This window comes from Brachyhypopomus gauderio, unplaced genomic scaffold (genome assembly GCF_052324685.1).
Source record: "Brachyhypopomus gauderio isolate BG-103 unplaced genomic scaffold, BGAUD_0.2 sc103, whole genome shotgun sequence".
Classification (NCBI taxonomy): domain Eukaryota; kingdom Metazoa; phylum Chordata; class Actinopteri; order Gymnotiformes; family Hypopomidae; genus Brachyhypopomus; species Brachyhypopomus gauderio.
Genome location: NW_027506924.1, coordinates 475,684 through 495,000, shown reverse-complemented (window position 1 = coordinate 495,000; position 19,317 = coordinate 475,684). Strand labels below are relative to the sequence as shown.

The 19,317-nt window shown below is 46.3% G+C and overlaps 2 protein-coding genes across 6 annotated transcripts in view; both read right to left on the bottom strand.

The window, feature by feature from the left end:
- Positions 1 to 7,665, bottom strand: part of LOC143497214 (mitogen-activated protein kinase kinase kinase 11) — a 25,343-nt gene extending 17,678 nt beyond the window's left edge. The window contains 1 exon segment of the mRNA XM_076993083.1: positions 5,841 to 7,665. Within this exon segment, the coding sequence (XP_076849198.1) occupies positions 5,841 to 6,582 (742 nt within the window). The 5' untranslated portion in view covers positions 6,583 to 7,665.
- Positions 7,666 to 12,241: 4,576 nt separating this feature from the next.
- drap1 (DR1-associated protein 1 (negative cofactor 2 alpha)) lies at positions 12,242 to 18,512 on the bottom strand. 5 transcript variants are annotated; one of them, XM_076993098.1, is made up of 7 exons: positions 18,365 to 18,512; positions 17,283 to 17,355; positions 16,948 to 17,041; positions 16,637 to 16,759; positions 16,155 to 16,245; positions 14,103 to 14,191; positions 12,242 to 13,728 (listed from the first exon to the last, which is right to left on the bottom strand). In XM_076993098.1, exons 1-7 carry the CDS (start codon positions 18,404 to 18,406, stop codon positions 13,554 to 13,556), a joined length of 687 nt encoding a protein of 228 aa, XP_076849213.1. In that variant the 5' UTR covers positions 18,407 to 18,512; the 3' UTR covers positions 12,242 to 13,553. The 5 variants fall into 5 exon arrangements, with proteins under 5 accessions (XP_076849213.1, XP_076849214.1, XP_076849216.1 ...); XM_076993099.1 differs by lacking the exon at positions 18,365 to 18,512 and adding an exon at positions 17,903 to 18,123; XM_076993101.1 differs by lacking the exon at positions 18,365 to 18,512 and adding an exon at positions 18,010 to 18,123.
- Positions 18,513 to 19,317: the final 805 nt, after the last annotated feature.

The window sequence follows — 19,317 nt, the reverse complement described above, 5'->3', positions numbered from 1 at the left end:
TTTCCTCAGAGGTCAAGTGCTATGCACCTATTCCTCCAAGGTTAATGCATATTGCGTTAAACCAGAGCGTTAGACGTTTCCCACAGTTATATTCACAGATTACGTGGGTTTACGTGCATGTTTGCACAGCATAAACAAGCCCAACACCTCATGTTCAGTAAAAACTGGTGTGTGAGCTCAGATCAGGTTCTACAGGGCCAGCTACTTTCCAGCTCCACTAGATCCTGATCAGCTCACCAAGTTCTTGATAATTAGCTGATAAACGCAACCAAAGTAGTTGGAAAACCCAACGGCTGAGCAGCACGTCTGCGTGATCCTGTTAGACTCGCTCTCCTTCGAAGGCAGCACAGTAAAGTGCCACAGCGATTGGCAACTTGCGCAGGGGGAACCCCCCCTCCCTGCCCGCCCCTGGCAGGCTGGTGTGATCCCCCCCCCCCCCAGCCCCTTCTCCCCCTCCCATCAGCTGGCTGGCATGCCATCCCATAATAAGATGGCGGTGCAGACAAGGCAGAAGACGGCCTTCTTCCCTTATCAGCCGAAGACAGAGACGAGGAAGAGACGGTTCGCGTCCTCCGTTTCCTGGCACCCTGTGAGGTGAGCCGGTGGCGTTACAGCCAGACAACTTCAGTAAAAACTGGGGGAAGGGAACGGAGGAATGTGTGTGTCTGTGCTGTTCCCAAACACCTGATTCAAAAGATCATTAAATCAGGCGTGTTTAAGCAGAGAATACAGCACGCCGCCTTGCACTGCAGGAAAGGTCCTCTCTGGTGTAAATGCAAAAAAACTTTACAATACATGGTCTAAATGACTCCTGGCCAAGCAGAGGGCGACAACAGTAAAGAAAGACCAGAAGAAAAAGAAACTTTGATAGGAGTCTGACTCGTCCTTGACAGGAGATCCTCCTCTGAGTTACTGCCCATGAGGCACATAGCTAAACTGAAGTATACCACCACCATGGCACCGCTGATCAATACTCTCTGTGTTTAACATGTCTGGGAGGAGGCGCGTGTAAATAGCTGCCGTCTCTGACACTCATCTGTTAAACGCTCATACATTCATGCTTCTGTTTTCAGTGTTCGATCTATGACCGTTTTCACATCTCAGGGTGAGATTACATTTCACCGTGTCCAACCCGAGGGATATACATGTTAATTCCCTCTGAGAAATCAATGCCACATCATGGAAACCTTGTAATATATGTTACTGCAAATGAACATTCCAGGAACCGCACTGACTCAGTACATTTTATATAATCGAACATGAGGAGAAGGTCAACAGAAGCCTGCTTCGGTGTGGGCATGAAGGTCTTGGCGCTACATCATGGCTGGGATTCCACTCATATACAAACACTCCCCACCAGCCCAAATATTTCCTTCAACTTTCCAGTAAACCATGAAATTACTTTCGGGTGTTAAATTCACTGTATGTTGCATATTAAAGGTACAACACACCGCAAACTCATCCACACACACACACACACACACACACACACACACACACACACACACACACACACACACACACACACACACACACACACACAAGTATTTATTCTAATTACTGCCAGGAATCCAAAGCTGCTTCACTAAACCTGCTCTCTGAAGTGAAAAGCTGATCATGTCATTCAAGACCTTAAAATGCAATAGGTGAATATCAAAACTCCAACATGACACATCGTGAGCACACACGTGTGGCGTGAATGTGCGATACGAGGGGGTGGATGTCCTGTGAGGGGGACGGCCTAGTCCCAGAGCAGCCAGCACCTGTGTCTGTCCGCCGATAGATGCCACGTGATTAGCGGCTTCTGCAGGTCGGGCATTCCATCGGAACGGAACAAAGTTCTAAATTACCCTCATGGAACCAATCACCTGTGCTAGGTATGAGAGGAAGGGAGAGACGAAGGGATGGAGGGGGAGAGATGGAGGGAGGTGAGGGGTGACGGGAGAGAGGGAGAATGAAAGAAGTAATCAAGATTTGTTCAATGAACTATGGAAAGTTGCTAGGGGCCTAAAATGTGCAAATATGCACAACATCTGATCATGATCAACAACATCTGAACAATGTCCACGTTGGACAAATCAGATGCTTGAGAGGGAATGAGAGATAAAAGTAAAGTGGAAAGGACAAGGAGAGAGAGAGAATGAATGAAAGAAAGAAAGAAAGAAAGAAAGAAAGAAAGAAAGAGAATTGATTCTAGGTTGAACCCAGTCTCTTCTTGAGAGAAGCCAATGAAACAAAGCCAGAGTGCTTAGCTTGGCAGTTTCCCATGATTTCCCAGCTATCCTAGGGAGTGTGTGCGTGTGGGCCTGAGTGAGTAATTGTTTGACTGGGTGAGGTGACTGCTGTATGTGTGTGTGTGTGTTTCAGTTTACTGGAACATTCACTTTGTTCAGTGCAAATGAATACCGTTCATGTACAGGTTGTGTGTGTCTCAAATAGAGTCTTTTCTGAATTTGTCTGCAGTGGAAGTCCAGTTATGGCCCATGGATGTGGCCCATTGAACTTATTTCTACAATCCTGACTCCTTGGCATCCCCTCATAGTACACACACACACACACACACACACACACACACACACACACACACACACACACACACACAAGCAAAACAATATGATTTGGAACCCACGCTCCCCAAAACGCACACCTGCACCAACAACTTGAGATCAATATCTTAAACTCTTCATTTCCGGTCAGGGGTTCCAGACAGGGAGTCTCGCTCTCCTCTCTGGACACTTCGGCACACGCTACTGCAGTCTCCACTGGCAGTTATGGGACGGTCCAGGCAGAGACGGCCGACGGCAGTCCGTCAACCCATTAACACTGCACTGACCCACATACATCACCCTCTCCAGAACTTCCTTCACTCACACATCACACTCTCCCCCGAAACACAGAGGCCGAAGCAACAGGCCATGTGAGGCTGAATCCCCCCCTCAGCCCTTCGGGGAAAGGGGCGAGACTCTCTTTTGAGAACTGCTAGGGAGGGAAAAATCAGGTTGAAAGGGCAAGAGGAAAAAAAAAAGCAAAAAGAAAGAAAAAAGAGGAAAGGAAAACACAGGATACTGCAGTCTGGCGTGGTGTGAGCTCAGGAGACAAGTAGAGACAGGTCTGGGACAAAGAGTTGGGAAAGAATGAAACAACACAAGAGACAGCAGGAGGGAGGGAGGGAGGAAGAGAGAGTGGGAGAGAGAGTGAGAGAGAAATAAAAGAGAGACAGACGGAGAAAGAGGAAAAGAGTGAAAACAAGGGGAAAGAAGGAGAGAGAAAGACAGAGAGAGAGAAGATCGTTCGGGACAGTGAGGTGATTGTGTGCACAAAAAAGCCTGTATTAAAAATGGTTTGTTTTACGCAACTGAGGTGTTTTACAGCTTAGTGTGAGTAACACAGCACCTGCGTGGGAACACGGCGGAGAGTAGAGACGGCTGCAGGTGGAAGACATGAAGGCAGATGAATAATGGAGGTAGAGAAGCAAGAGCAAATACCCTGGATGTCAGGGTGTCACCAGACCGAAACAGCACGCAAAACGGCAGCACAAACAGCACAAAGTACACCAGGACCACAGCAAACGCAGGCGTCCGTCTGGATTTGTGTGTGGAGATACGTAATACAATAGAATATATGACAGAAAGGGAGAAAAGCAAGCCAAGCTCAGCTCAAGCCAGAGACGCTGGAGCAAGGTGTGGGTGTGGGTTGTACCGTCTCCGCAGGTGTGAGACATTCTTTGATTTTCGTCTACGATAATCCCAAGGCAGTGACATTATTCCTTAGGCTCATTTATCTCAGCCAAAGGTTCAAGACTCAAATACAAGCTAAAACATTTACATTGCACAATGGGCAAACAAGAAAACAACAGCTCGGTGAAGAAAGCAGTCGCTGTGAGATTTTAAGAGGCTCTTGTGGGATTTGGGATGACAGCAGGAGTGGAAACTACAGCTGAAAATAGTAATGGAGGAGGAAGAGTCTCGCTGTGGGACGTAGTACACAAACTATCTGACCATTTGTTTGTTTTGTTGACAATGCACACTGAACAACATTAACTAGGGCCTATACCTAATATTCAGCTGCAATTATCACCTGTAGTTCAGCTGTGCCATCAGATGTAGTTCCTGTCAGACCTGATGCCCGACAGTAACAGTTGTTTTTTTCTGGAAAAATGTGAAAAGAGTTAAGCTATTTCTTAAATAATAAAACACTTTGGGTAAGATAAGCAGATCTGGGATCACACCTCACTGTAAACCCCATTGAGATCCTGGGTCACACCTCACTGTGAACCTCACTGAGATCCTGGGTCACACCTCACTGTGAACCTCACTGAGATCCTGGATCACACCTCACTGTAAACCCCATTGAGATCCTGGATCACACCTCACTGTGAACCTCACTGAGATCCTGGATCACACCTCACTGTAAACCTCATTGAGATCCTGGATCACACCTCACTGTGAACCTCATCCAGATCCTGGGTCACACCTCACTGTGAACCTCATCCAGATCCTGGGTCACACCTCACTGTGAACCTCATCCAGATCCTGGGTCACACCTCACTGTGAACCTCATCCAGATCCTGGGTCACACCTCACTGTGAACCTCATCCAGATCCTGGGTCACACCTCACTGTGAACCTCATCCAGATCCTGGGTCACACCTCACTGTGAACCTCATCCAGATCCTGGATCACACCTCACTGTGAACCTCATCCAGATCCTGGATCACACCTCACTGTGAACCTCATCCAGATCCTGGATCACACCTCACTGTGAACCTCATCCAGATCCTGGATCACACCTCACTGTGAACCTCATCCAGATCCTGGGTCACACCTCACTGTGAACCTTATTGAGATCCTGGGTCACACCTCCCTGTGAACCTCATCCAGACCCTAGATCACACCTCACTGTGAACCTCATTGAGATCCTGGGTCACACCTCACTGTGAACCTCATTGAGATCCTGGGTCACACCTCACTATGAACCTCATTCAGATCCTGGGTCACACCTCACTATGAACCTCATTCAGATCCTGGGTCACACCTCACTATGAACCTCATTCAGATCCTGGGTCACACCTCATTGTGAACCTCATTGAGATCCTAGATCACACCTCATTGTGAACCTCATTGAGATCCTAGATCACACTTCACTGTGAACCTCATTGAGATCCTGGGTCACACTTCACTGTGAACCTCATTGAGATCCTGGGTCACACCTTGCTGTTAACCCTAACCCTAACCCTTCAAGGTGTAATTTACCTTTATGAATGAACAAACATTTGGAACAAAAATATTCTTCTTTTGAACTTTGCTTGCCTTATCGTTGATTGCATTCCATTTCACAATCTTTCTCGGAAAGTGTACACTGAATCTGAAGATTTTCCAGCAAAAGCCATGTGATATCACATGCCCACACAATAATCTTTCAGTTTTGTTTATTCCTCCTCACTCTTTCAGACAGCCCTCAGACACACTACAACACCCAGAATGCAGTGCAGGAGGAGACAGCTGACTACAGCAAACAGCACAACAGCAAATTATTCCTGCGCACCAACTGTAGCAGCTGATGTGTTTGTGTTGGTAACCAAAATGTCATGATGAGTCGACGGCATTTCGGGGGTTGGGGAATTGTTTCTAGACAAGACTAACATGTTTGTTAGGTGCATTTCGCACGTTAGATTGGATACAGGGGGAAATTTCAACAACAATTAAGCAGCTACTTTGAGATACTTTTTAAATATAGCTTAAATGACCCAACACTACCTTGCTGCAGGAGTAATATAATGAGTTATTTTGCTTTTATATGTTGGCAATGAGATACTGCAACTGAACAATAATATATACTTACTATTGTTGGATTTCAGGTCGCGATGAATAACCGGAACAATGGCCTCACTGTGCAGATACAGCATCCCCCTCGCGATCTGCACGGCCCAGTTGACCAGAACGTGGGGCGGGATGCGTCTGCCGGCCAGCGCGCGGCTCAGCGGGCCACCCGAGGCGTACTCCATAACGAGACACAAGTTCGGTTCCTGCACACAAACCCCTTTGAGCGCGATGATGTTGGGATGCGTAAGCATGGCGAAGAGTCGCGCCTCGTTCCGGACGTTCTGGGCCGTGACACTAATATCCTCGTCCGGGTCTTGACGGGCCGCCTTCACGGCCACGAGACCCCCTCGCCAAGTGCCGCGATAAACCTTCCCGAACCCGCCGACCCCGATCACCTCCTCCAAACTCAGCTCCCGAAAATCCACAACCTCCGGCTCGAACTGCAGTCCAACAGGTGGACCGAGTTCCCGAACTACGCCAGGTCCCGGTAGTTGCCCGTAGCCGCTGGGCTTCAACGAGACGTAGTTGGACGGGAAGATGCCCACTTTATTGTTGACCTTACCAGCCCACCACCCCTCATCTCCGGATATCTCGGAGTCCAGAGACAGAACCTCCACCACGTCTCCTTTCCGTAGAGTGAGCTCGTCCTTTCCCGACGCCTCGTAGTCGAACAAAGCGGTCCATACCGGGTTGGTGAAGTTCCCTTTCTGGGACTGGTCGAGGCTCTTCCAGGGCGCGAAGATGTTCTTCAGGGGTTCCATGGAACGTCACGCGGGGTTCCAAAAGGGATTCGAATCGGTCCGAACGTTTGATGTTGAAAGTAAAGCGCAAACAAGTTCTCTCCGGCCCCTGTCTCCCGTTTCACCGGGTGCATGGGGATCATCTGGGACTTCTGCACCCTGCTCCAAGGCCAAACGCACGATCACACAGCCATGGTCACTCAGAAGGGTCCTGCATCAACCTCCAGCACCAGCAGACATGGAGTACACGCGTGCCCATGAAAGCGCACGACAGTTAAGCGAAAGTCAGTGCAAACGCATCAATATCAACCAGTAAAAGGCCGGTTCGAGTCCACACAGCTACTTCAGGGTCCGTTTGAGATGAAACATCGTCGTTTAAAGTAATATTCCGTGTCGCATATCCAAACGCAGCGCCTCTGCTGCGCGGATACACCGGAAACGTCGATAAAAACAATCATGGATTTGCTGACTATCCAGTTTTTTAACGGATGGAGTCCGGGCAAACGAGAACCGAATGTAGCCTCATCAAATAAAAAAACACTAGTACCTCGACAAACTGATTTAGCAAGTTTTCAAAGCCGTGGAGGGAGAAAAAAAGAGTCTGTTTAGCATTTGAGTTGGCGGAGTTCTCAGTCTACAGTGGTCACTCGGAGCAGGAAGCGCACAGCCGCGTAGAAGAATAGCAGGAAAAGAGACCGGCGAGCCGTGTCAGTGGTCCAGATCACGAACCAGACTAGTACTAAACTGATCCGCTCAAAAGCGTGCAACTTCTTCGGTGTAAGGATCCATATTCCTCTGAATTTCTATCATTCTGCGTCTGTGGAGATAAAAAAAGCGCTTGTAGTCTCAGACGTTCGTGTCGGCAACAAACGACGCCGCCGAATTTAAACAGGAAGAACCACGCAGACCTGTATGGTGTATGTTTAAAGTAAAGGGTTTTAGGGAGAAATGCTCTTTACCTCGCAAGGCCAAAATGGAGTTCATAAACGTCCAACATCATCTTGCTGTTCGACAGAAAACAGTCCTGCGACTTCTCACCGGCCGCCTTGCCGTAGTGGGACCAGTGTTCCCGGGTCCCGTAGTCGAACCACTGTGTGGTGCTGCTTCAGTCAGTGTGAAGGGTGGAGTCGTGGTGTTTTTAGCTCCTACAGGAAAAGAATCAGATGACGGTCATTACACGACACGCTACCCGGTCAGGACCGGGGGGATAACGGTCCTGCACCACCAGAACTATATGGTAGCCCGCCACAAAGTGCTCGGTAGGGGATGGTTCTGGTTCTGTTAACTATTTAGATTTGCATTTAAAGATCTACGTCTAAATATACACACTTGTTGTTTGGAAGTATTTTTATTATTTATTTATTTTTTTAGTGTTTCATTTTAATTTTTGTTTCAAACTAACAGGTTTCCTGTTGAGGAGATTGTTTTGTGATTGCGATCAGTGTTTTTATTGTTTGGTTTTAGATACCGTTGAACAGTACAAAACTGATTACAGCTGTGTCAGAAACAAACAGCTAATAACTGCCACAGTCAGAGGAGATTACTCAACACTCACTCCAGTCTTGGAGAAGAAGCACAACATTCAAACGGTTCTGCAACAGTGAGCAGTTTAGAGCACATTATTAACACAAAAAGTTTTCTAACATAAAACACATGGAGGCATTATGTTATACTTTGTTTCAGGCGTTTGTGCGTTTAGTTAAATATTTGTTGCACGTCAAAGCTTGACTGTTCTCATGTTCCTCACATATGTTAACCATAACAAACACAAGACCACTCATGTATTTCATAATACCGGATCTGAGAGAAAAGGCTCATTTTAATCTACTGTTCTCCCTTCCAGCAGGGGGCGACCTTGAGCTCTGCCTAAATGAAGAAGATGTCGCTCTTCCTTCTGCCTCTACGGGATCTCCACGGTGGCGTTTTGTTGTTAGGCTGATCACTCACTCTCCACTTAGTTTAATTCTGGGGTGCAAGAATAACAAGAAATACAGTAGTATAGACGTACCAGTGAGCACAACAGAAAGCAATGGTATTGGTATTGTTATCACTTCTGGCAGTTTACCAGTGTCTGCTGGCGGTTAGAAGAGGTCAAGGGTGAAAGGGCACAAGGGTGTGACTCTAAAAGTCCCCACTAACTTCTCTCTCACACACAGGCGCGCGCAGAGAGAGCTGAGTCATCGTTTCTTCAGGAAGGATGTAGTTGTTTTCATGGCCCAGTAGCAGAGACTACACCACAGGGATACAATATCTATAAAGAAAAAGAGAGCTACACACAAACATTTAGGCAGCCAGTTGAAGAGCTTCTCCAGATCACTGCTTGGCAAAAGTTTAATGACCTACATAGACACGCGCCCCACACACAGGAAGTATACATGTAGTGTCAAAGAAATTCACCCATAACAGTGACAGCCTTATCTCTGGAGTCACTACAATATGTTTCATATGCTTTTTAAAACAAAATTATTTGGAAAAAAAAATTAACTGAATAAAAGCTATGCTAAATAATTCTAAAGCTGCTAAAATGGTGGCTGCACAGATGTTTATAGATATATCTATATTCACTAATTATATTCATTATATTTAAATTGACTACATTTATAGTCACTATATTTACATTCATGCCTCATTCACCTGAACTTGAATCATTCACTACAAAACAATTGTAAAATTGCAAATGTGCTCTATCTATGTGACACTCTACAAGGGTTAGATCATCAGTTTAATGACATTCCCAGACAGATTAATGCAAAAACCTGCAATAAATGGGAGCTGATTCCCGTCATTAGTGTCATGACTCAGTGGGGTTTATGGCATTCCTATACCTGGGGGTGTTTTGTGCATGTGTGGAATTGTAAAGGTTTTACGCAAGCAATCTTGTTGTCTTAAAACTGTTTTAAGCCAGAGGTTATTCATTCAATCCTTGAGGATTCATAGCCAGTCCATATTAATCTTCTGTTTCATCTCTCCTGAATTACCCTCTGTGGTGTTGCAGAAGCATTGTGGGAAGACTACATCATACTTGGTTACAGCAGTACACTATTGCATCAGGTGCCCTCACATCCTTTATCAAACCAACAAACAGAAGTCAGCCCTCAGTCGTTTGACCAGACAGTCTCTAAGATAGGCATTCAGACAACAGCAGTGGCGGCTGGGCCGTTTTTATCACTTCTTTATTGTGCCTGCTAATACCCGTGCTGAACCTTCATCTGTCTGGTGATGCTAAGCTTCCCCAGAAGCCCCAGTCTCATAGCATTGTCAAGAACGATGCAGCTACTTTTGTGCAAATACAAATACTTTCAGCGTCCATTTTCAGTATTGTCTAGCACCTTACAGCTGTAGTAAGTTACACATTTATACAAATACACACATCTCAAAATGGTTAGTGCATTTTTTATATCACATTTTAATGTGTGCGTACAAAGAGATGGTACTTTGTAATAGCTGAAGAATAGGCAGAAGTGTATTAGTCTACATAAGCTTGTTGGTGTATTAAGCTAGCTATCTTAATTTAGGCTTAAAATATATGCTATTTTGGTTAGGAGTTGTTCCGGTATAACATATGTTTTATTTAATGGTAGTTTCCAAAATGCACAATCTTAACGTCTTCACACGCTCTCAGGTTTCACAAGAGGCGGTAAATTTCTCACTTTTATTTGTAACATAATACAAGTAAATAGGAATAATTTTCCTTTATTGAAATGTAAACTGTTCAACAACACGTTAAATCTTCCTAACGAGCTGTCAGAACGATAACGGCAATCGTGGAGGATGATCCAATCACATAAGAGGAAAAATAATTAACTATACTGATAGGCTACCGATTAAAGTAGGCGTGTCCGGGGCGCAGCTTTCTTCAGCAAACTTTTAGGCAACCAATTAAAGAGATCCTTCAGATCACGTGCTTGCCAAAAGTTTAAGGACCTACATAGACATGCTTTTTTTTTTTTTTTTTTTTTTAAGAAACGATAGTGGCCAGTATAACTAGTTCCAAAATATGTTTGCAATATATAATTTACATAAGTTTTTAAGCATAATTAGCATTTATTCTCTGGATAATTTGATGGGCGTGGCACCCCAGCAAGGTGGCATTTTTGCAAGATTTTGGGAAGGCACGTTTTACAGGCAGAATACCGGAAACAGATCATCTGAAAAAGAAGGCAGTGAGATAGTGGGCCAGTCCAACATGGATGTGCACAGTTCTTCCCCCTGATTATATTTCAGAAATGAGTGAGAAGTGATTTGGTTGGATATTTAAAGTATGCTTGAGTTCATAATCAGAATAGAGACGTGAACAGCTTTATGACTTGCACACACTAAATGTACTTTATAAACGGTTAGGCATAATTTACATTAGTCATTTATTAAAGACAGAGAGTTGGTTCGGTTCGAGCCTGCACGCAGGGAGAAAAGTGAAGTGAAACCTTCTAACCCCACTCCCTCCCATCTCTCATTTAGACACTCAATATGTTCCTTCAATTTATATTTAATTCATATTTCTTGTTAGTAAACAAGTGTAAACTGTTTACACTTTCTGATAACAAGTACAGTGTAGTATGAGGATGCAAATTCATACCTGGTTCCAAAGTGCACCTGTGGCTTACATGCACCAGTGCTACACAGAGAGGTGAGAGGCACAGCTCCGCTCCAACACAAATACACCTAATCGCTTTATGGCCTGGGAACATGAAGTTTTTATTTTCCAGTGTGGTTGGATCTGACCCTTTGAATGTTTGAATGTTCCGTTCCAAGGTTTCACAAGAAGCGGGAAAAGGCGGGTCACCATCGGGAAGACAAAACCACACACAGCACATGTATTATTCTTCTAATTGATTTTGTAGTAGGGAGGATGTCAATTCTGGGGAATTACCGGTACTTCCAATGAATATGTCAATCACCTAAAGGAATTCACAAGGCCTTATCAACATCTCACATTCATTCATTCATCCATCCTCCAATTGTATGAATCCAGAGTGTCTGCAGGACAAACTCAGAAGCACTTTAATAAATAAACAATAAATAGAGGTTTTAAAAATGACTATGTTCATTTATGAGGGTTAAGGTTACTAAGACTGTGATAAAGTGAGCAATTGCACAAACCGCTTTCTTCCAAGTGACAACTTAGTTTGACAGTAAAAAAGTATTCCTGGTTTTTTCTGGTTAAGAAGCAGCAACAGTTCTCCACCTGGATCTACTGCGTATGACATGAGGCAGTAGAAGTCTCTGCAGGAGAAGAAACGTCTCCCGCACCTAATATCAGCAGCTTGCTGCCAACACCACGTGCCCAGGGCCTGAGATCGAGGTCCTCTTATATTCAGTGTCCGTTACCCTGCTGTCAGATTAGCATTGACACAACACTCAGATTCTGAGGCACCTTTGATCTGAACTACGTTTTTTTTTTTTTTGCCATTTCCATATGAACATTTTAAGTAGATGTTTGCTTCCTTGATGTTTATGCCTTCCACACTAATTTGTAGCATCTTGAATGACACAGAAACCATAATCAAGGGTTTTCCAGTAAAGGTAAAGCCCCGGGAGATATGAAATCACTGCAGGTGTAGTGATCATCCCACTAAATCCCATCTGAGCTCTCACTGCTCAACCTATGACTCACCACAGCCTTCTCCACATTGATCAGGAGGGAGCAGAGCACCAGAAATGACACTTAAACCCAGGGAAATATACTGAAACCTGCACTTTATTTCACGCATACAAAATAATAAGAATGTTAAAAGTTTCACATACAGCCTCTGAGCAGTCACACTTTACACACTTGGAGGAGACAGTCATGGGGTGGGGGATGGGGTCAAAGTTCAATCAGCCCTCACAAAGAACATTAAAACTATGTATAATATACAAGACAAATCAGCAATGACATAAATGTGCGTCATTGTTCCACAGTTGGTTGGCGATGGGGGAGCAATGAATCTGTTTGTGCCTTACTACTGTATATGAGTGAAGAATGCGTGAATTTTTGATTGCTAAAAACTAATGGGTGAAGAAAGAGCAACTGTACTCGGTCTCTGTCTGGGTTTAGCTTATACATGGGAGAAACGCATCCATGAAAAGAAAGCTTAATGTCTTGTGTAGTTTTTAAAACTCTGCTAAATGAGTCACTTTGGATTGGTTCATACTTCTGATTGTGTAAATTATTTAATCTCAAAAACTATTTAAAATAACATTTAAAATGGCATTAAAAGAAATAACTCTTTCCTTTGTAAGGAAAAAAAGTACACTTTAATTGCCCATTATCACAGACACTGGGCTTCCAAATGTCCTGTTCTGCCAATTCAGAAATGCTTCAGACTAGTCAGGAAGCACAACCTCTTATGTTGAAGCCAGGGGTCCTCACGCATCAACATTCAGCTCATAGGTGTGCATGTGTATGGGCACGTGAGTGAGTCAGTGGTCCTTCTTCTCACTATCACGGAGTAATCACTTTTTTCTTTCCTTTGAACAAGCTTGGACCTAAAATATGAAAGTTCGTAACACCCTGAGTCGAGACAAAATGAGTGATATTTTGACGTAACAGTAGAATGGGGAAAAGAACCGCAACCCTAGAGCACAAAACAGCAAAACAATGGGACTACCTACACTAAAAACACAAACTTCCTTTCTTGGGGGCTAATAAAAAAAAGAAAAAAAAAAAAAAAACACGCACACAGCACAAAGAACAAAACTCTCAGACACAGACAAGTCAAAAACAAAACAAAAGACAAAAACCCAAAAAAAGCAACTTTCTTCTTTTAAAAAACAGCCTGGATAAGTTCTATGGTTTTAATCTTTCCTCAACAATAAAATAAGAACTTTTGTAAAAAAAAATTAAAACACATAGCTAATATACAACCTAGTGGTCGTCTTTCGTGCACTGCTGCCACAGACCACCCCCCTTTACACTTTACGCCCTTTACGCACTTCTGACTCCATAAGAACAACTTAAGAAAATTAATGTAAAATGGTCGACAAGGGTGGGCTGGGCTGGGCGGGGGTAGCTAAGAGTCGTAGTCTTCGTCGTCGTGTTCGTCCTTGTGTGGTGGTGGGGGGGCGGGAGGGGGTGGTGCGAGCCCCGTGATTGATGGATGCGTTGCTAGAGAGGTGAGGGGCATGGAGACAGCAGCCTGAGGGGTAACCATGGACACAGGCATGTACTGATGGGGTAGATCTTGGCTGGCATCAGACCACATGCGAGAAAGAGAAAGAGGGAGTGTTCATAACCACACACCGACTCTCATGGTGAGCAATTACTTCTCTTCTGCTGCAATAGAGGACTACACATTCAAGTGTGTAAGGCAGTTTGTTTGCATGTCTGCAGGTGTTTGTACCTGTGAAGGTTAGAGGTGGTCTGCAGGTGTGTGTACCTGTGAAGGTTAGAAGTGGTCTGCAGGTGTGTAAGGCAGGTGTGTGTGCCTGTGAAGGTTAGAGGTGGTCTGCAGGTGTGTAAGGCAGGTGTGTGTACCTGTGAAGGGTAGAGGTGGTCTCCAGGTGTGTAAGGCAGGTGTGTGTACCTGTGAAGGTTAGATGTGGTCTGCAGGTGTGTGTACCTGTGAAGGTTAGAGGTGGCTTGCAGGTGTGGGTTAGTTTGAGAAATCTCATCCTCTTCTCCATCTGTCTCACTGTCTTCAGAATCATCCTGCCCAATAATGCAGAACCAGGATTAGCCCACTAAAATACCCATCTCACGCACACACGCACGCATACACACACAAACACACACGCACCCAACATAGCATTTAAAAATAACAGCTATATATGCATGCCCGTGTTATTTTTACGGATAGACATCCACTTAAAATAAGCAACAGTGAAAGGTTAAAATGAGCTTTTGGGTCTCAGCAACACACACGATCTTGGTTACATTTAGCCCAGACAAGTATATTTGCAATAGAGCACATATGAATCCTCATACATCTCTTATCCACAGAGTCAGAGTGGGTTATTCCTCAAAGCAAGACCTCATGTTTACGAAATGCTAAGACTTCCACAGTGACTGGCTAGACTAGTCAGAAAGTTTCTCACCCCTCTGCACTGTGATGACCACTGCAGTATAGCACTGGGGCCACACACAAAAGCTATGAGAGTGCAGTAGAGCAGCAGCATGGAGGAATGAGGTAAGGAACTCCCTTAACCTATATAGAGACTGTTCAGATAGGGAGAGAGAGCGGGAGAGAGACTGTTCAGATAGGGAGAGAGAGAGAGGGAGAGACTGTTCAGCTAGGGTGAGAGAGAGCGGGAGAGACTGTTCAGCTAGGGAGAGAGAGCGGGAGAGACTGTTCAGCTAGGGAGAGAGAGCGGGAGAGACTGTTCAGCTAGGGAGAGAGAGCGGGAGAGACTGTTCAGCTAGGGAGAGAGAGCGGGAGAGACTGTTCAGCTAGGGAGAGAGAGCGGGAGAGACTGTTCAGCTAGGGAGAGAGAGCGGGAGAGACTGTTCAGCTAGGGAGAGAGAGCGGGAGAGAGACTGTTCAGATAGGGAGAGAGAGCGGGAGAGAGACTGTTCAGATAGGGAGAGAGAGCGGGAGAGAGACTGTTCAGCTAGGGAGAGAGAGCGGGAGAGACTGTTCAGCTAGGGAGAGCGAGAGAGCGAGAGACTGTTCAGCTAGGGAGAGCGAGAGAGAGCGAGAGACTGTTCAGCTAGGGAGAGAGAGAGAGAGCGAGAGACTGTTCAGCTAGGGAGAGAGAGAGAGAGACTGTTCAGCTAGGGTGAGAGAGAGGGAGAGCGAGAGACTGTTCAGCTAGGGTGAGAGAGAGGGAGAGCGAGAGACTGTTCAGCTAGGGTGAGAGAGCGGGAGAGACTGTTCAGCTAGGGTGAGAGAGCGGGAGAGACTGTTCAGCTAGGGAGAGAGAGCGGGAGAGACTGTTCAGCTAGGGAGAGAGAGCGGGAGAGACTGTTCAGCTAGGGAGAGAGAGCGAGAGAGACTGTTCAGCTAGGGAGAGAGAGCGAGAGAGACTGTTCAGCTAGGGAGAGAGAGCGAGAGAGACTGTTCAGCTAGGGAGAGAGAGCGAGAGAGACTGTTCAGCTAGGGAGAGAGAGCGAGAGAGACTGTTCAGCTAGGGAGAGAGAGCAAGAGAGACTGTTCAGCTAGGGAGAGAGAGCGAGAGAGACTGTTCAGCTAGGGAGAGAGAGCGAGAGAGACTGTTCAGCTAGGGAGAGAGAGCGAGAGAGACTGTTCAGCTAGGGAGAGAGAGCGAGAGAGACTGTTCAGCTAGGGAGAGAGAGCGAGAGAGACTGTTCAGCTAGGGAGAGAGAGCGAGAGAGACTGTTCAGCTAGGGAGAGAGAGCGAGAGAGACTGTTCAGCTAGGGAGAGAGAGCAGGAGAGACTGTTCAGCTAGGGAGAGAGAGCAGGAGAGGCTGTTCAGCTAGTGAGAGAGAGCGGGAGAGACTGTTCAGCTAGGGAGAGAGAGCAGAGCGCAAGAGGAACTGCTCCGTGAAACACTTGCTCTACATAAAAATCATTTTTGTTATAATCCTTTTGGGGGAAGCCCAGCCCAGTTCAAGCCCAGCTTGATTTTCCCCAACTGTCCATGCACAGCCCACAGCTTCACCCCAAACTCCTGCAGCTGGGCAGTGCAGCACCAGCAGCCCCAGTGGACCCACCTCCTGCTCCGACTCTGTACCCGACTGCTTCTTGTCTTTGCCCTTTGCTCCTGACCCTCCGTTCTTGCGGCTTGCACCAGGCTTCCGGCCCCTGTACACGCGCACACACACCCCACTTTAGGATGATTGTCATGAGAAATACTGCTTCTGGTCCCAAGAGACACGCCCCTTCTAGATCGCTGTCGGGAATGGAACGATGCGAGTCTCCGAAAGGTTCTCGGCGGTGTCCGAGCAGGGACACATCAACATCAATAAGCCTAACACTCAAACACACACTCACAACTTTCAGTCCTGTGTCCCTTCAATAAAAATAAAAATCCCCTTTACACACAATAAAGCAGATCAGTGTTGGTCTCCTGGCGAAACATTCACTGAAGATGCTACAGAACTGACAATACCGGCTGCTGACATGTCGGCGTACAAGCCAGGTCCCCTGCACTGCATGCCCCCCAGCCAAAACAGGGGTGTGGTGTGTGTGTAACCTGCGTGGGATCTTCTCTGTCCCCTCCGTGTGATTCTCATCCCCGTCTCCCTGCATGTCTGGCACTGCTGCCACTAGATCCTTCAGGAAGTCAAACTGCTGCTCTAGCTCAATGCACTGTTTTCTGCGCACACGCACGCACGCGCGCGCACACACACACACACACACACACACACACACACACACACACATACAGTCAGACTCCATTGAGCCATTTTCCAACAGCGCTATTCATAGTTTGAGAACATGGTGAAAGTCAAACAGTATTCTGATAACATTAATATGTTTAACAAGTGAATTCAGAGCACTTACAAGTGTGAGGTTGTCATTGTCTTGGCATTCCGTGATTGGGTAACGTGGCACGCCTTCGTCAGAAGAGACTCCAGGAAAAGTTCAAGTGCCCGTGCTCATATCAGAGTCAAAGAACTAACGGGTGCACCACTAATCACAACATCAGTCAAAACATACCCCAAAACAGACTAATTATCTCATTATTTATATCACATGTGGAAAAACATCCTATACTGATGCACTGTGTAAAATACGCAAGAATAGTTATGGGTTTTATCAGTTAAAACAACCTATTTACTATCAGAAAACCCAGGTGGGCAACAACAGACGGTCCTTTGTTCCATATAAAAGGATACAGATTATTACAGGCACTGCAGCAGCAACTTTGCCTATTTCTTCATCTGTTTGCATAATCTTCTTAATCCTCGCCTGAAGGGGAACAAAAACCATGTTTATGTAGATGTAGATAGATAGTAGATAGCTAATTATCTAAGCAACGTCTAATGATCCATGCCATGGATCATTACACATACCCATAACGGACATGAAAACGTGAGCAGTGTGAATAAAAGTAACGTTTAGGTGTTTTAGGCTCATGTCGGTGTACGTGGACTCTAGGTACTGGTCGTTCAAAACAGTGAGCTAATGGGCCTCTCTCTACTTCGCTAATGGATGCCAGTGGGTTTAATTACTTTACTGACACACTAATTTTGAACTTACTTGCCAAGTCTGTCTATTCTACACTACACCCATGTCTCTCTAGTAGACCAAGACGTGCACATATATTCACAATTGGACCAATACCCATTACAATCACGTTAATAACTAATCAAATGGTCATTTTTTGTCATTTTTAGTAGCTATAACTAAACGTTGATAGATAATTTACACAGACTGGTAATAGTTTCAACATCATAAAGAGAAACAGGTCACTAAATGAACCGTCCACACAGCTAGCCGGGGTTAGCCTCCTTACCCACGGGGAGCTAACCGTCTAAACGGGCTCGTTTAACGGCTCTCCCGTCCAACCCAACACCTTATACTACCGGTTCTGCACCTAGGTCGGACACACATCAACCACACCGAGTATTTTGATCTCCTGGGCCGCGAATCGTACGGCAATACGACCAAAAAGAGTCGCGTCGGAACTAGCGCGCGACAGCGATGGGACGGTAGCTAGGTAACGTCGTGGCCGTTTAAGACCAGCCTCGTCCTAAATTAACACGCCTGACCAAGACGCTCTCGGCCACTTTAAACCGTTGGGCCGGTGAATTAACTGTCCGTCTCCGCCCGGTGGCGGTCCGGGGGGGGGGGGGGGGGTTTATTCGGAGCGCGGCGGTGTGAAGCGACCACCGTTAGCCGCCCGGGCTAGGCGCGCTAACCGAGCGCGTGCAGTTAGCGATGTGTCACGCGCCGGTGGCGACGAGAGCGGACTTACCGGGGGAAACCTGGCGTTGTATTTCTTCTTTTTGCTCGGCATTCTGAATTATGCTCGCCCGGGGACGCGACACACCTAGCGGGCGCTATTGTTTTACGGTCCTGTTGTGTTAGGGAGGAGGGAGGGGGGGTCCAATGTTTGTCTTCTTCCACTCCGGGCGGATTTCACGGCGTCCGCCCCGTTCACGGCAGCACCGGCGACTCCTCGGTCACTCCAGCGACGGACCGCGTTATTTTAATTAAACGTCGTTTAGCCGGCTACTGCCGTGATGACTGAATAACGCCGACGACACGCGAGACCCGCTCCTCTCCGGGAGTTTGTCCAGCGCCGCGAGTGAAGCGTCGTTGTTTTTCACGCCGTCCGTCAGCTGGAGGTTTGAGTTTTAAATAAAGTTTGATGTTGGAACTGGAGAGCTCGGCGCCGTGTAGCTTAGCCTAGCCTAGCCGCGTCTGTGGACAAGTTACGGACACCAACTACGATTCTGAGAGACACCCGACCGAGTTAGCCGTGTGTGGGGAGAAGACAGACACTACTGAGCGTTTGAGAGACACCTAACCGGGTGAGTTGGAAGTAAAAGCTAACATTACATCTAAAGTGGCCAACTTTAGCTGGCGAGCTAACTGAAGTCTGTGGCGTAAACGAGGACACTTCATCTGTCCCGGAGTCTTTGGTGGATTAAATGTCCTGGTGAGACAGTTAAAACAACACAGCCCTTCAACATTTTAAACGCAGTAGCAGCTGCTTCCTAACTGATTTTTAACCATATGTGAAGTGCGTGTGTTCACACTGCCTCGCCCCCAGGAGGAGGTGTGATGTGTTGTTGGTTCGACCTCAACCTTTGCTCTTTCCTGTGTGAAGGAGCTTATGGCGCAGTCTGAATGTAATCCTTGGTGATTTTGTTCAGTTTAATGCTGCACCGTTGCTTTCACAGACGCGCGCGCACAGAACGTCGG

What these genes read in the sequence shown, in the direction of transcription:
- drap1 (XM_076993098.1), bottom strand. Translation starts at nt 18,406, where the DNA reads ATGCCGAGCAAAAAGAAGAAATACAACGCCAGGTTTCCCCCG. An exon ending in ACAACGCCAGGTTTCCCCCG is followed by an intron (nt 17,356 to 18,364) that starts GTAAGTCCGCTC and finishes GTTCCCCTTCAG; the next exon opens with GCGAGGATTAAGAAGATTAT. An exon ending in GTACAGAGTCGGAGCAGGAG is followed by an intron (nt 14,192 to 16,154) that starts GTGGGTCCACTG and finishes ATTATTGGGCAG; the next exon opens with GATGATTCTGAAGACAGTGA.